We start from the raw sequence: 17,170 nt of genomic DNA, 5'->3' as shown, positions 1-17,170 counted from the left end.
ATTGCCTGAAAGGTAAGAGAGCTACAAGAATGGATGATCAAAAACAACAAGGGGAACACCTTCCTTTGTACCTTTATCCACAAATCAAATGATGTGCTGTGGTCCCTAAGCATAGCAATAAAGCATCAGGAGTTTGTGCTGACTTGAGGGGCTAAAAGTAGGGATGGACCTCATAGAGCCAGGTATACTCTCTCCTAGATCCTCTTGGGACCAACAGTCTATGTTTATAAGAATACTGCTCAGAAATGAAAGAATGGCCTTTGGCTACAGAGCAATGAACTGAGTCCTAATGGCTTTGAGAAAAACCAACAGGCCCAACCTCCAAGACCTACTAGATTATAAACAAGGTTAGCTTTAAACATGCCATCTCAGATATCATGGCAATGACTCAGGGAGAGTCCCCAGGGTACAAGCACTATCCCTAATATCTTATGAGTGTGTTGTACATATATGCCATAACTCCAGTGGGACTGAGGCTCCCAGAATGAAGCAAAGCTTTTCCTTCTATTCCAAAAGACTATGGAAACGGCCATTGTGTATAGTTGGAAAAAATTTAGTGTTAAAATATTAAGGTGCTAAGCTTCCAGGTCTGGCTCTGGCTCTGCCTCAGATGAGCTGCAGCAGATGGGGAAAGTCAGTGTGAGTACCTCTGCACCTCTATTTCCTCGGCCAGGAAATAAGGATAATGCCTGCTTTGTTCATTTTGTGTGTTATTGTGATGCAAAAACAAAAATAATGAGGGTTTTAGAGCTTTTGACTTTGAAGTTTACAAAAGGAGAAAGCTCTGTACACTAGCTGTCAATATTAAAAGACTATTTGAGTTCTCCATGTCCCTGGTTTGCTTATTTCTCTCTCTCCCCTGTGAACTTCTGATATAAGAGATCTAAATCAGTAAAAAGAACTGAGAAAATGGAACCAGGGAGAGGTGAAAGAAATTACTCAATCTCTGGTTCTACATAAGCACCTGCCTCCCAGGTAATAAAGTTCTGTAATCAGGCAGACAGAGGGGAAAAAAGGCTTTTTATTTGGAAAGCCAGAAAAATAACAACAGAGTATGACACTATATGCAAATGTCTCTTGAGCAGCATAACACAGTCTTCAGACAGATCCCAATGGAGAGGAACAGATCTGGCATCCCCTGTGGGGCAGGGATTGGTCAGCTGTGGGCTGCAGCCCCTTATGGCCAAGGCAAAGGAGGGCAGGGAATCACCTCACCTCTGTGGGAGCAACTTGTCTCCGGCCAGGTAGCCAGACTTATGCACCTCCTTATTGAAGTCGCCATACTTAGACTGGACAGCATACGAGGCCAGCAGCACAGCAGTCTCAGGCGGGCAGTAAATATCATCATTGAGAATACCCTCTTTCACTTGCAGAAAGAACAGGCGCTGAGTGATGTCCTGAATCAATTCCTCGGACACATCCTCAGGATAGAACTTGGCACGGAACTTAAAGAGCAGGGGGCTTTCCTTCCGCACGTCCTGGGCAGTCACCTGGGAGCAGTAAGGGTTATGGACTCTCAAAAAATAGGTTTTAAGGGTGACAGAGTGGCTGTGGGGTAGGGGAAACACACTGAAAGATCATCAATTTGCATAATCTTAGAGAGCTGGGTGGCAACCCCCTGGTAATTAAGAAAAACAATACATTACTTTCACTGGGGACTGAATCCCATGTCTGTAATCACTTTCTGTTGGGAATTTCTTCCTGAAATTACCTTAATACCGACTGATGATCAGAAGTCTTCAAACCACTTTTGTCTGACTATATCCAACTATCCCCAAATTCTGAGAGTAGGCATAAGCTCTTCTTTTCAGCTTGTCTTATAAGTCTCCTCCAATTTCATAAATTAGCAAAGTAAGGACTAGGATATATGACTAAGGATTGAGAATTGGCTAGACAAGAGCACAAATTAGACCATTTTTTAAAGCCTGAAATGGAATACTAGTGGCTCCACACTTGTCCAGCAAAAGATTCAACTTTTTAGGAAAACAAGACTTTACCAGCAGAAGGTGGGGTACCTACTCCCTAGACACAATCAGAGAAGCAAACTGCAGGACAGAATGGAGACTTCTAAGGACAAGACCAGCCAGTCTGAGGATACGAAGATGGAAGGCTACCAGGTTCTCGTGGAGATGCTGCTTGGGGTGGAGAGCTTGCATGGACTCAAACCATTCCATTTGGGGTCCAACTGAGGTAAAAGGTCAAGAAAGAGGGAGACATCTATATGGGGTTCAGATATCAGTTGACTGCTGGAGAAGGTGCAGCATAAGACTGTGAGATCTTTCAGATTTTTTTTTTTTCTAGTTCAAGAATCTGTGGCTCTTTTTGACAAATCCCCGGCTGAGCACAGTGGCTCACGCTTGTAATCCCAGTACTTTGGGAGACCGAGGCAGGCGGATCACAAGGTCAGGAGATCGAGACCATCCTGGCTAACATGGTGAAACCCTGTCTCTACTAAAAATATAAAAAATTAGTCAGGCGTGGTGGCAGGTGCCCGTAATCCCAGCTACTCGGGAGGCTGAGGCAGGAGAATGGCGTGAACCTGGGAGGCAGAATTTGCAGTGAGCTGAGATGGCACCACTGCACTCCAGCCTGGGCGAGAGTGCGAGACTCCTTCTCAAAAAAAAAAAAAAAAAAAAAAAATCCCCTAAAGCCATTGACTTTGGAGAGATGAAGGGGATACCAATCCTCTCTTGAACAGCCACTAATGGATTTGATCCAAAACAAGTCAAAGTTCAAGCTAGTGTTCCCAGTAGAAAGAGTCTCTTCTTCTTTGAATGCTGGCCATTGTTGCTGTTAGAAGTCAAAGTGGAGACAGAGCAAGAGCTTTTACTTGCCTGAGTCCTCTGTCCTTATTCTGATCCAGGTGGTCAACAGACCACCCAGTCACAAACACAGCCCTAGGTATCCAGGATTTGCCAATTAGCACATGGTACCCTCCCAGGAATGTTCTGGAAAAGAAAAGAATTCTAAACCCAACCGAGGAATAAGCAGTTACCTTCTTATTGAGTTTCAGCCAGGTGGAGAAACCTTTAGTGTCCTGGTACTGCAGACCAAAGAACCAAACTTCCCTCAAGCCAATAGTTTTCACCACCTAGAAGAGAAAACCAAAACAACCAACCATTGATTGAATACCTCCTCTATGTGACACAAAGTTTGACACAAAGTTTGAAGTCAATATGATATCTGCCCTTAAAGGTTTTAAGGTGCTCAGGGTCTGGCAAGAAAATACACTTGGGCAGCAATCAAGAACTGATGTCGGCATCTCTCTGCACAAAGTACTGCTGGGGTAGGAAAGGGATCTATTACTTATGAGCACTGACACATACCAAGAACCTTACATCCATCATCTCCTTTAATTTTCATAATATCCCTATGCTAGACTTATATTTAGGCCCATTTTATATATATCAAAAACAAGGTTCGAAGAAATGCCCAAGGTTCAGGTCATGAGTGACAAAATTAGGGTTCAAACCATGTCTGTTTGACTCCAAATCCATGCATATCCAGTGATTTCTGCCACCTTCTCCCTCCCTCTACAATGTCATGCCACTTTCCACTTCCATGATGGATTAAAGACTGAATGTGGAGATTGTTGGATTAACTCCTGCATCTTGTTCTCTTGGGTTGCTCCCATATATCGTCCTTTATCCTTAGCAACTGGGGGTAGTACCCACACCCTTAAGACTGAGTTCCATTTACAATATCCCAAATAAAGAATGTTTGAGAAGATAAAACAGGGACTGTGAAGGACTCTGAAGCCATGCTGTGCCTGGGTTCTGAGAGGATTTTTTCCAACCCTGATCAGAGCCCAGTCATGATTCCTCTTACACAGGTTTAGGGTGGACCTGAGGGTAGAAATAGGGTAAGTACCTCAGTGTAGTAGCTGAGGTGCTCCCTGTTGTCCTGAGCCTCCTGGCTGAACAGTGGGCAGGAAAGGGAGGCTTGCCAAGAGAACACAGATGAGCTCTGTTCTCTAGTCCCTGACATTAGCATGTTAATAGTCTGGCTGTCAGCTCAACCCCAGCATACCCACCCCTGTCCCTGTCGATGGCAGCAGTGAAGCTGAGCCACATCCTAATGAGGTCAGGCTGGCCTTAGGCAGTCTTCTTTATTTTGTTTTTTTGGGGGAAGGATGCAAGTGGAGGGTAAGGGTAAGGTGAGAAAGAATCACAGAAATATACCTAGAGATGGAAGCAGGGAACAAGGACCCAGTGTTGCTGATGTCCTTCCCTTATGAACGAATTAGTATCTCCCTTCAAAATACACACACAGACACTCACAAAGACACACATATACACACCAACACTGTATCCACAAAGTTTCTTTTATGGATCCAAAGTCAGGCCCCACGGTCACACCCTGAGTTTACAATCTAGAGCTTCAGAGGCCCCAAGGAAAAAAGTAGCTCATATATATTAAGCACCAATCATGTGTCAGGCACTGAACAGTAAACAACCCTGTGAGATAGCAACATATTATAATGAGGAACTAAGGCTTAAAGAGGTAATGCATCTAAAATTACAGAGCCATACAGAACCATGATGTGTCTGACTAAATAAGCTTGTACCTTTTCTTCTCTAGCATGCTATCTCTTAATGCCAAGTACTCATACGAGCTTAGGACTCCTGAGCTTCTCAAGTAATTAATTGTCTTGTCTCTCTTTTAGCCTAAATATCCCATCCAGATAATAAACTTTGATTACTTCTGCATCGAGATATGCTTCCTGGCAAGCATACAGACCCAAGCAACAACCACTTTGGGGAGAAGCTATGTCCCCCTAGTCATCAACCTCCATTGCTTACCAGGTCACCCTTCCCTTTCATAGCTTGGATCAAGTATCAGGAAACCTGAGCAAAATGTTCATGTCTGTCTCCAACTGGCTGTATGATATTAAGATGGCACCTTTCCTCTCTGGGCCTCACCTTCCTTATCCATCCAAATTGGGGAGTATGGCTTCAATGATCTCTTTCTTCTCTTAAGTTCTATCATTGTACTAATTACATTACAAGGTTATTTTGCAGATGGTTAATAAAAACAATCCCATTTCCCAACTACCTCTTGCTGATGTGGATAATTAAAAACATGTTTAGAAAAGATCAATGGGGTTGGGAGGTAATGAGGAAAGTTCAAAAGGCTTCCAGAATTCAATGGCCAGGTGAGTCCCCGACTCTAAGTCAATAGGCAGCTGGAACTGCCAGAAAGTTTCAGATGGAGAAATGTGAATGCTTATGTTGAAATGTAATATTGGCTTTTTGCAGAGGATGAAGGTAGTGGGTGGGCGTGAACAGAAAAGAAATTTTTAAAGCACCTCTTATATCATCCTAGATCTAAACAGGGCCCAAGGCCCAATGAACATTTCTAATTATTTTCCACAGGGTTGCAGAAGAATAGTGTGTCCAGATGCAGTTGGTGGGAAGAGGCAAGATCCAAGAAACAATCCAGCTGAGAGACAGACAAAAAAAAAAGAGAGGGAGAGAGAGAGAGAGAGAAGACCCACTAAAGATGCTGAAGAGAAGATGGACCATGAGGGCCAGGATATTAGGTCATGGGGAGAGAACAGACTTGGAACAGAAGTAGTAGAGCAGTGCCATGGTTTGGATGTGGTTTGTCCCCACCAAAACTCATGTTGATGCTTCATTGCCAGTGTGGCAGTGCTGGGAGGTAGAATCATTAAGAGGTAGTGTGTAATGAGAGGTGTTTCAGTCATGGGGACCCCTGTTCCTGTGAATTACTTGACCTTTTGTCACATTATGAAGCAGCACGAAGGCCCTCACCAGAGGCTGAGCAGGTGCTGGTGCCATGCTCTTGGACTTTCCAGCCACCACAATTACAAGACAAATAAACCTCTTTTCTTTATAAAGTACCTAGCCCCAGGTATTTTATTATAAGAACATAAAATGGGCCAGGAGTGTTGGCTCATGCCTGTAATACCAGCACTTTGGGAGGCCAAGATGGGCGGATCACAGGGTCAGGAGATCGAGACCATCCTGACTAACACAGTGAAACCTGGTCTCTACTAAAAATACAAAAAATTAGCCGGGCATGGTGGTGTGTGCCTATAGTACCAGCTACTTGGGAGGTTGAAGCAGGAGAATCGCTTGAACCCAGGAGGTAGAGGTTGCTGTGAGCTGAGATTGCACCACTGCACTCCAGTGTGGGTGACAGAACGAGACACCATCAAAAAAAAAAAAAAAAACACACATAAAATGGACTCAGACAAGCAGCAACTGATCTTTGCCTGTACTAACTTGTAGTTAGTACAGTTTTGTACTAATTGTACAGGCTCAGAGACTCCACGACTGAAAGGAAGTGAGGTAGGCACAGACTATGCAGCCAGTCCCAGAAATCCCAGGAGTGAGCCCCTTAGCCTCTTTTTGCACCACATTGTCTGTTTCACTATTGGGTGGGAGTAGGGGTGTGATAAGAGAAGGTGGATTGGCCAGGTGTGGTGGCTTATGTCTGTAATCCCAGTACTTTGGGAGGCCAAGACAGGTGGATCACCTGAGGTCAGGAGTTCAAGACCAGCCTGACCAACATGGAGAAACCTTGTCCCTACTGAAAAATAGAAAAGTAGCTGGGTGTGGTGGCACATGCCTGTAATCCCAGCTACTTGGGAGGCTGAGATAGGAGAATCGCTTGAACCCAGGAGGTGGAGGTTGCCGTGAGCCGAGATCATGCCATTGCATTCCAGCCTGGGCAATAAGAGTGAAACTCTGTCTCAAAAAAAAAGAAAAAAAAAGAGAGAGAGAAGGAGGATCATGGTGACTAAAGTAGTTCTGAGATCCATAGTAACTGAGGAGAAGTTGGACAAAGTAATACCTAAAGCGTTATTTAAAAAAAAAAAGAGAGAGAGAGAATTCAGGCTCAGTGGTGGGGGGAGGGGGAGTGATCTCTCTGAGCACTGCCTCTTCCTTTGTGAACATAAAGAAATCAGAAACACAAATTTTCCACTTCCTTAGGCTCTAGGGCTTAAAGAGATGAGTAATATCTCTCAGCCTGCACTGAAGTCCCAAAGTGAGAAATTGAGGACGTGGCGGGAAGGAAATATGGTCTGAAATCAGAATTGAAACTGAAAAAGAACAAAGAACAAAAATGGATGACTCCTGACCCCAGGCTACAAGGAAATCTCTAAGGTCCATGCGGGTGCTATGAACCATTTTATCAGGCAACTCTAAACCCCTTTTCCAAGCCAAGTTTTTCTTGCTTCCAGCATTGCTTCCAGTTGAGACCTCCATTCCAGAAGAAAGAGAAACATTATTTTCAAGTGAGAGCTTAGCATATAGCTTCCAGTTCCAGGAATAACCTCTGTGGCTCCAGTGACTAGGGTCCTTATCATTCCACTCTGAGAAATGGTTCTATCCCTGAGGAAAAAGAAAATTCTTTATTGGCTCCTTTTGACCCGACAGCCAGCTTATCTGATCTGAGCCAGTATTTCTCAAAGCTCCCATGGAAAAAGTCCTTAAGCAACAGAAAATAATGAATGCATATACCAAGGGACACAGTGGGTGTGGTAGGATGGGGTAGGGGGAGATAATAGGTAGATGGCTGTAAGCCAGCTATAATTTCTTTGAAGCCTCAGGTTTAGTTTTAATTATTTGTGCAAATTTTATATTCTACTCCATAAAGGATGAATTTTAAAAATTATTGCAAGTAAAATTAATGCTCTAGAATACTAAATCACATTCATCTCATAGCTTTGTGTACCTCTTGGAACCTGCCACATACACCTAAAGAAACTAGGACTTCAGTTAAGACACCAGCTTAAGAAACTGGAGGCTGTGTATTCTACTCAGCTCCATGACTGTGGAGAGTTACAGTGTTCAAGCAACAAAAACTGGAAAACTGATGTCCAGTGAAAAGAAAAGATCTGCCTCGGAATAAATCCTCATTAATTATCAGGAGCTTCTGGAAGTAAGAAAAAAAAAAAAAAACTTTTATCTCCTTTTGTCATGTGGAGGCAACCTACATCTGAGGTCTGTAAAGGGGAGGGGAGATCAGGTCAGCTTAGGAGCCCAGAGATTCTCTTCTTGAATCCCCCATGCATTTATCTGAGTAAACAAACTAGTGATGACATCAGCCACTTCAAAAGCCCAGAGCATGGCCGGGCACAGTGGCTCATGCCTGTAATCCCAGCATTTTGGGAGGCTGAGGCAGGCAGATTGTTTGAGCTCAGGAGTTCGAGACCAGCCTAGGCAACATGGTGAGACCCCATCTCTACTAAAAATACAAAAAGATAGCTGGTGTGGGCACCTGTGGTCCCAGCTACTTGGAAGGCTGAAGTGGGAGGATCAGTTGAGACTGTGGGGTGCGAAGGTTGCAGTGAAATCCCACCACTGCGCTCCAACCTGGGTGACAGAGCGAGGGAGTAATGCTGGAGTCACAAGAGAAGAACTGTGCGAGAACAATGTGCAAAATTGCATCAATGCCCAAACACCTGAGACCCTCAAGATACCATTACAGATCTGGCAGCATCTACATCAGCCACCCACCTGAAAGCAAATTATTGCACCACTGGAAAGTACCAAGATGGGCTACCACTAGTGCTGTTTCTGTTATTACACGTTGCCTGTGGCCAAGTGGTCACCTGCTCTATAACACAGAACATACTCAGCTGAGGTTCTAAGTTTATTTCTTTTATTGTTTTTTGTTTGTTTGGAGATAGGGTCTTGCTGTTACCCAAGCTGGAGTGCAGTGGTGCAATCATAGCTCACTGTAACCTTGAACTCCTGGACTCAAGTGATTCTCCAGCCTCAACCACCCAAGTAGCTAGGACTACAGGCATACACCACCATGCCCAGCTAATTTTTAAGTTTTTGTAGAGATGGGGTCTTGCTATGTTGCCCAGGCTGGTCTGAAACTCCTAGCCTCAAGTGATCCTCTCACCTTGGACTCCCAAAGCACTAGGAATACAGGCATGAGCCACCATGCCCAACCTAGCTAGGGTTCTAAGTTTTGGAAGCAGGTAAAGTGGAAGAAGGTTCCAGAGGACAGTTGACCAAAAGCATAAGAAAAACTGGAAATGCTACGTGCCCTGGTTTAAGCCCCAGCTATACCACTTCCTAGCTATATGACCTTAAACAGATAATTTCACCTCTGTAAGCCTCAGTTCCTCATCTGTAAGATGGAGATCCTCCTACTACAATAATAGATGTTAGTTATTTTATAAAATGAAAGATAAAAAGGTTTACTGTCCTTATTGCAGAGTATTCAAGTACTAAGTACTTTACTGAGCCAGAAGAACTTCCTGATTTCCTAGCTCCCTCATCTGAACTCTCAGAGCAAAGCCACCTACTTTAGTCCTTAATAAGAACCACCAATATTAGAATGCTTGGTATGCGATGGGCATTTTACTTATTTGAGGATTAAATCACAAAATCTCTGAGATTAGAGTGATTATCATTTTACTAAGGAAAGTTAAGTACTGAGAGGCTAAATGAGCCATCCAAGGTCGCACAGCGAAGTAACAGGACAGAATTCGAACTCAGGGCTGGTTCTAAATCCTATGCTTTATATACCACCTCATGAACCTGAGCCTCAAGGGCGTTTATTTCATTCTTTGTGGGTAGAGAGTTGCATGTTCCTTTCTATACCTTTATAGGTAAGGAACTCAAAGTTCCTGAAGAACAGAGATGGTGTTTGACAGTGTAGACCTTCAGTCAATATTGAATGAATCAGTAAATAGATGAATGAATCGATGCTGTGAGATTTCACCTCTGTCTTTGAGCACTGCCCTTTAGCGGCACCTAGGTAATCCAAGATCAAAAGCTTTAGAAGTTGAAGCAAGTGACAGAATCACTATAGCAAAACATGTTCTCTCTCCCCTCTAGCTGTAAGCACACTCACAAGAAGAGAGGTAAATGAGAGAAACTATGAGCCCTACTTCCCTTTCCCACCAGGCCCTAGACCTCCTCAAGCTATGGCATCCCATTGTTGCCTATTATTTATTGCTAGTGCCAAGGAGTACTTCCTCTTTGGTTGGCTTCCTCTCTGGTCATCGGCCAGATGACTGCTGTGTTCCAGGATGGCCGTAGAGCTTTTGCCAATTCCTGCCAAGGAGTCTAGCTCCTTCCTCCCAGGCCCAGGCTCCACCAGGAGGGCCCCCTTGAATGATGGGTCCCAAAGGTCAGAGAGAACGGACTTCCTCCGTTATGCCTCATCAAGTTAGAGAGAGAAGAGCTCACATCCTCCAACTGCCTATGAACACATACCTCTACTGATTCCTGACCTGACCTGCCTTGGCCTCAAGAGGGCCAAATGCTCAATTCCTTGAGTTCAAATCTTTTTCCCTGTATTTTTTCACCTGTGGGGTTCACCTCTGTCCCTCTGACTTACAGAATGTGACTGCCCCTCTCTTTCTTATGGCAGTCCTTCAGAGGTCTGAATACAGAAAGCATATATTCCTTGAGTCTTCTCTAAGTTAAATACTCTCAATCACCCCAAACAGAGTAGTGCAGTGCAGGAAAAGTATAGTTTTGTGATCAGAGTTGTATTCAAAATTCATATCACAACTTACTAACTACATGACCTAGGGTATGTTCTTTTACCTCGCAGAGGCAGGATCATTGTGAGGATTAAAGCGCCTAGCCAGGGATAGTCCATAGTATGTGTTGAATAAATAATACTTCTCAAGATAACAATGATGGGAAGTCATGGACTTCTTGGTTTCCAAGTCTCTCAAAGGCTTTGTTTTGGAAGCAGTAGCATTCAGAACTAGCATACCAATCTGGCCAGGGTTCCCTACTACCTGGGCTTCCCTCAAATCCACACCCACAGCACACAAACCAAACCAACACTAACAAAAACTACCAGGCACTGAGGTTTTTTGAAGTTAATAAACCTCTTTGTTCAAGAATTTTTCTGCCCCCCACAGGCTCCAAATCATGCCTTCCTCACCCTCCACAGCCATCCCCCTGCAATGCACATACACAAAGCCCCCAGTGTTGAGGGTAGGGAATGGCATCATCTGGTTTGGGAGGGGGAATTAGAATCAGGGCTCTTGGAAGGAGTATAGGTAAATGTCAAAGGAGCCTCTGGCTCCCAGCTGGTCTGTAAAATCTGCACTGACTAACCTCCTCCCTCTCTAATAGCTGCTACCCAGAATGATAGCAAAACATCTATCTAAAACAAAGGGTCCAAAAGCATATGTATTCTATGGACACCTCCTCCCTTTTGCCTTAGAGATAGTAAGAAGCCTGTCAAGGAAGAGATGATCCCTTGCCAGCTAGCCCTACCTCCTCACATATGCCAGCAGCTGATCATACTCAGGTGACGCATTTCCCTCCTTTTTACAGAAAAGGATTGTCTGAAATCCCAATACTAGGAACAGAAATGGGAGAGAAAGGGAGATGGAATGCACAAATAAATGTCAGATAAATTTTTTGAGAGATAACCAGATTTGAGAAACAAGTTAGGCATTGTACAGATGAGAAACTGAGGCCCAAAGAAGGGAAATGTTTGTATCACAGGGAGTTAGTGACAGGGCCAGCCCTAGAGCCCAAGATTCATGGCTGTCTATCCAGGCCCTTTTGACTTCACTAGGCTGTCCCTTTAAAAGTTCTCCAATATAACCTCCTTGCAAAGGGAGAATGAAAAGCACAATTATAATTCGAATGCATTTAGTCATTCCAGACTAGCACCATAATCACTTGTGAGCTATGTGAATGTAAGCACGTTACTTGAATTGTAGTAAACTTATATTTAAATATTCCTCAGACTAATTTGTATTTTCACAAATTAAGTATCAATGATTACACTTTGCCATTCAAAGTAAAACAAACACAAAACAAACTCCAGAGAAGTAAATTCCACCTAAATCTAAAGTTAGATATTTTGAGGATCATTAAGCCCATCTCCCAACTTTCCCAATTCTAGATTATTTTTCTTCACTTTTTTTTTTTTTTTTTTTTGAGACAGAGTCTTGCTCTGTCACCTAGGCTGGAGTACAGTGGCATGATCATAGCTCACTGTAACATTGAACTCCTGGGCTTGAGCAACCCTCCTGGCACAATCTCCTGAGTAGCTGGGACTATAGGTGTGCACCACCATGCCAGGCTAATTTTTAATTTTTTTGTAGAGACAGGGTCTCACTATGTTACCCAGGCTGGTCTCGAACCCCTGGGCTCAAGCAATTCTCCCATCTCAGTGTTAGGATTACAGACATGAGCCACCACATCACGTCAACTCCAGCTCAATTAATAATACAAGAAGCACAATGGTATTGGAAAGGGAACCATCATTTATTACTTCTCTACTATATGCTGGATGCTTTCTTCCAGCTAACACTTTCTTTCCTATTTGTGTTTTCTTATCTTTCTCACCGATTTCTAATTTATCTTTTTGGATTAGATATCCTTATATGCCACTATAATCAGTTTTTTGAGTAACAGATAAGATACAAAACATAATATACTCACAAAAATCCTGTGAGGTAAGTATTAGATTTTTTTTTTTTTTTTTGGTGGGCAGTGGTTGGGGGGATGAGGATACCAACCCAGAGAGTTCAATAATTTTCCCAGGGTCTAACTAGGAAAATGAGGATTTTGCATCCTCATCTGCAAAATGTGCCAGTACTAATTCATGCACTCACAGAGCTTTGTTATAGTCAAATGCTTATCATAATACTTAGCATACACTGAGTCCTGGATAAATGTTAACTCTCATCTGTATTAGCCACAGAAAATAATTTTCCCACTCTATGTAATAAGAACTCAGAAGGCGTACACAAGCTGTTCTCAAATTTCTAGCCCTCTCCTACCCCTGTCTCCATTCTACTCTTGTCTTTTCTCTCACCAGTCAGGAGTATTCACAGGAATAGAATTAGCTTATTTGAACACAACCTCCTTCTTTCTTTCTTCCTCTCCCCAACCCTGGGGAAGTTCTCATATGGTAGAAGGATACAGAGAGCAAGGAAGAAAGGGAAGCAAGAGGGCCTGGAGAATCCATCAGGGTGATATGCAGCCTAACATCCCAGACAATAACTCAGACCTCTACCTCATTGGAGGCTGGTGGAGAAATGGGATAATGGCCTGTCTGGTGAGGTCCCAGCCTCTGGAAATGGGAGCCTCATTTTTGCTCCTAGAAGTCTGGCCACAGATGGCACATTCCCTTGAATGCAAAAAATGTCTGTAGCTCCCATCTGTTTATTATAGTATACAGTACATCCTTTCTGACAATAATGATTCACAACAAAGGGACATCCTTTGGGTTGGAGATGGGAATGACCACTTCACTATGGCGAGTAAGCAATTATCTTCATGGCATGCCTGCAGGAGATGAAGCAGCCTCCTACTGCATCTATCACCTCCCATGTTGTCCTAAGTCCCAACATTCTTTTGAGAGAAATGTACATAGAGCTTACTACTTCGAGAAGAGTAAGTTAGTTTCCTTCTACTAGGAAGTAAAAACATGAGACAGAGGCAGTGTGGTGCAGTGGCAAGAATATGGGGTGCAAATCCCAGTCAAATATCATTTGGGTGCAATTAATTTATTTAACTTCTGAGCCTCATCATTAAAATGGAGAAGACATCACTTACATGTTTCAGAGTTGAAAGGAAGGCTCCATATGCTAAGATTTTTTTTTTTTTTTTTTTTGAGACGGAGTCTGGCTCTGTCACCCAGGCTGGAGTGCAGTGGCGCGATCTCGGCTCACTGCAAGCTCCGCCTCCCGGGTTTACGCCATTCTCCTGCCTCAGCCTCCCGAGTAGCTGGGACTACAGGCGCCCGCCACCTCGCCCGGCTAGTTTTTTGTATTTTTTAGTAGAGACGGGGTTTCACCGTGTTAGCCAGGATGGTCTCGATCTCCTGACCTCGTGATCCGCCCGTCTCGGCCTCCCAAAGTGCTGGGATTACAGGCTTGAGCCACCGCGCCCGGCCAATATGCTAAGATTTTTAAAGCATCTAGCATAGAATATACACCCTTTTCTTTTCTCCCTTATTCAGGACCAAAGATAAAATTAATCAGGACCATAGGGTGCAGGTTGCCAAAGTTAAACTTTGCCTCCTTTTATATTAAGGCTGGAATCAGCCTTCATTTTGACCTATCTTGGAGTGAACAGGAAGAGAGATTCTTTGACAAGAGGCAAAAGGCATGGATTGTTGGCATTGTGGTGGAAGCTATTGGGAGAAGGAGAGGAGGCTAAGGAATCTCCACCTTACCTGGTCAAATAGCTGCTTCCCGGTGGTGTTGGGCTGGATGGCAAACTCCAGCTCTGCATCCATGGTGGTCACACGCACACTGATCTAGGATGAGATCAAAGGAAGCAGGTTAGTCATCTGGCTCTGTGTTCAACAGAGCCTGAGACAAGTGTCTTTGCTCAACCACAAAGGAGAGAGCTAGGATGCTAAGAGCCTGAGCAACTTGGATATTGACAGGGATGAAGGGAGAATATTGACCCGAACACAACCCCTGCTCCCAAGCAGCTTACTGAAGACAAACAACACAGTCACAGAGCAATACTTACCAAAGAACAGACAAGAATGTAGGCTGGGCGCAGTGCCTCATGCCTGTAATCCCAGCACTTTGGGAGGCTGAGGTGGGTAGATTGCTTGAGGCCAGGAGTTTGAGACCAGCCTGGGCAACATGGCAAAACCCCATCTCTACTAAAAATACAAAAATTAGCCAGGCATGGTGGTGCACACCTGTAGTTAAAGCTACTTGGGAGGCTGGGGTATGAGAATTGCTGGAACCCAGAAGGTAGAAGTTGCAGTGAGCTGAGATCACACCACTGCACTCCAACCTGGGCAACAGAGTGAGACTTTCTCTAAAAAAAAATTTTTAAAAAGAATGCAAATCATCCTACAACTAAGAGCAGGCAAATGATAACTGTACTTCTTCCAGGAAGGCCTTTCCATCTATACTAGCCAGCTTCAGCTCACAGGGTTCTCTTCTCACCTCTGATCTACCTGGATTATCTACAGCACTGGTAAACAATTGCAGAGGCAAATTAATAGCAGGATAAGGAGCACTGGGTTCCACATGATAATCTAAAGGGCAGAAAAAGCTTTCAGTAATATCCAACACCCCTTCGTGTTAAAAGTTCTCAATAAACTAGGTACTGAAGGAGCATACCTCAAAATAATAAGAGCCATCTGACAAACCCACAACCAACATCATACTGAATGGGCCAAAGCTGGAAGCATTCCCTTTTAAAACCGACACAAGACAAGAATGCCGTCTCTCACCCACTCATATTCAACATAGTATTAGAAGTCCTGGCCAGAACAATCAGACCAGAGAAAGAAATAGAGGGCATCCAAGCAAGAGGAGAGGAAGTCAAACTATCCTTGTTTGCAGATGGCATGATCCTATATCTAGAAACTCCAATAGTCTCAGCCAAAAAGCTCCTTAATCTGATAAACAACTTCGGCAAAGTCTCAGTATACAAAAATCAACATACAAAAGTCACTAGCATTCATATACACCAACAACAGTCAAGCCAAGAGCCAAATCAGGAAGGCAATCCCATTCAGAACTGCCACAAAGGAATAAATGCCTAGGAATACAGCTAACTAGGGAAGTGAAAGATCTCTATAAGGAGAACTACAAACCACTGCTCAAAGAAATCAGAGATGACACAAACAAATGGAGAAACAGTCCATGCTCACGAATAGGAAGAATCAATATCATTAAAATGGTGATACTGCCCAAAGCAATTTATAGAATAGTCTCAATGCTATTCCTATCAAACTACCAATGACATTCTTCACAGAACAAGGAAAAACTGTTTTAAAATTCATATGGAAACAAAAAAAAGCAGCTTGAATAACCATGGCAATCCTAAGCAAAAAGAACAAAGCTGGAGGCATCATGCTACCCAACTTCAAATGATACTAGAGGGCTACAGTAACCAAAACAGCATTGTCCTGGTACAAAAACAGACAGAGACCAATGGAGTAGAATAGCCCAGAAATAAGGCCACGCACCTACAACCATCTGATATTTGACGAAGTCCACAAAAAAAGCAATGGAAAAAGGACTCCCAATTCAATAAACGGTGCTGGGATAACTGGTTAGCTACATGCAGAAGATTGAAACTGGACCCCATCCTTATGCCATATTTAAAAATCAACTCTAGATGTATTAAAGACTTAAATGTAAAAGTAATGTAAAACTCAAAAATTAAAAAAATCCTGAAAGAAAACCTAGGCAATACCGTTCTGGACATAGGAATGGATAAAGATTTCATAACGAAGATGCCAAAAGCAATTGAAGCAAAAGCAAAAATTGACAAATGGGATCTAACTAAAGAGCTTCTGCACAGCAGAAGAAACCATCAGCAGAGTAAATAGGCAACTTATGGAACCAGATAAAATATTTGCAAACTATGCAACTTACAAAGGTCTAATATCCAGCATCTATAGGGAACTTCAACAAATTTACAAGAAAAAAAACAAACACCCCATTAAAGTGTGGACAAAGGATATGAAGAGATACTTTTCAAAAGAAGACATACATGTGGCCAAGCAGCATATATAACAAACTAACATCATTAGAGAAATGCAAATCAAAACCACAATGAGATACCATCTCACACAAGTCAGAATGGCTATTATTAAAAAATAATAATAATAAAAAACCAGGTGCTGGTGAGATTGCAAAGAAAAGGGAACCCTTATACACTGTTGGTGGGAGTGTAAATTAGTTCAACCATGGTAGAAAACAGTGTGGCAATTTCTCAAAGACCTGAAAACAAAACTACCATTCAACCCAGCAATCTCATTGCTGGGTATATACCCAAAGGAATATAAATCATTCTGTCATAAAGATGCATGCACGCACATGTGCATTGAAGCACTATTCACAATAGCAATGACATGGAATCAACCTAAATGCCAATCAATGGTAGACTGGATAAAGGAAATGTATGATACTATGCAGCCATAAAAAACAACAAGATCATGTCCTTTGCAGGAACATGAATAGAGTAGAAGTCATTATCCTTAGCAAACTAATGCAGGAACAGAAAGTCAAATGCCAGGCTGGGCGTGGTGGCTCACACCTGTAATCCCAGCACTTTAGGAGGCCAAGGTGGACACATCCCTTGAGGCCAGGAGTTCTAGACCAACCTGGACAATATAGCAAAACCCCACCTCTACTAAAAATACAAAAATTAGCCAGGCAAGGTGGTACACACCTGTAATCCCAGCTACTTTGGTGGTTGAGGCATGAGAA

The 17,170-nt window shown here is 43.1% G+C and overlaps 1 protein-coding gene across 6 annotated transcripts in view; it reads right to left on the bottom strand.

Moving 5' to 3' along the window:
* MSN (moesin) overlaps positions 1–17,170 on the bottom strand; it is a 151,983-nt gene that overhangs the window by 11,209 nt on the left and 123,604 nt on the right. For all 6 annotated transcript variants that reach the window (XM_045383882.2, XM_045383884.2, XM_045383881.2 and 3 more), the window contains 3 exons: positions 14,155–14,238; positions 2,996–3,091; positions 1,216–1,490 (listed from right to left, as the gene is read on the bottom strand). In XM_045383882.2, the coding sequence (XP_045239817.1) occupies positions 1,216–1,490; positions 2,996–3,091; positions 14,155–14,217 (434 nt within the window). In that variant the 5' untranslated portion in view covers positions 14,218–14,238. The remainder of the gene's footprint in view (positions 1–1,215; positions 1,491–2,995; positions 3,092–14,154; positions 14,239–17,170) is intronic.

Source organism: Macaca fascicularis, chromosome X (assembly GCF_037993035.2).
Source record: "Macaca fascicularis isolate 582-1 chromosome X, T2T-MFA8v1.1".
Classification (NCBI taxonomy): Eukaryota; Metazoa; Chordata; class Mammalia; order Primates; family Cercopithecidae; genus Macaca; species Macaca fascicularis.
The sequence above is the reverse complement of the archived record's forward strand: the minus strand, read 5'-3'. Positions and strand labels throughout refer to the sequence as shown.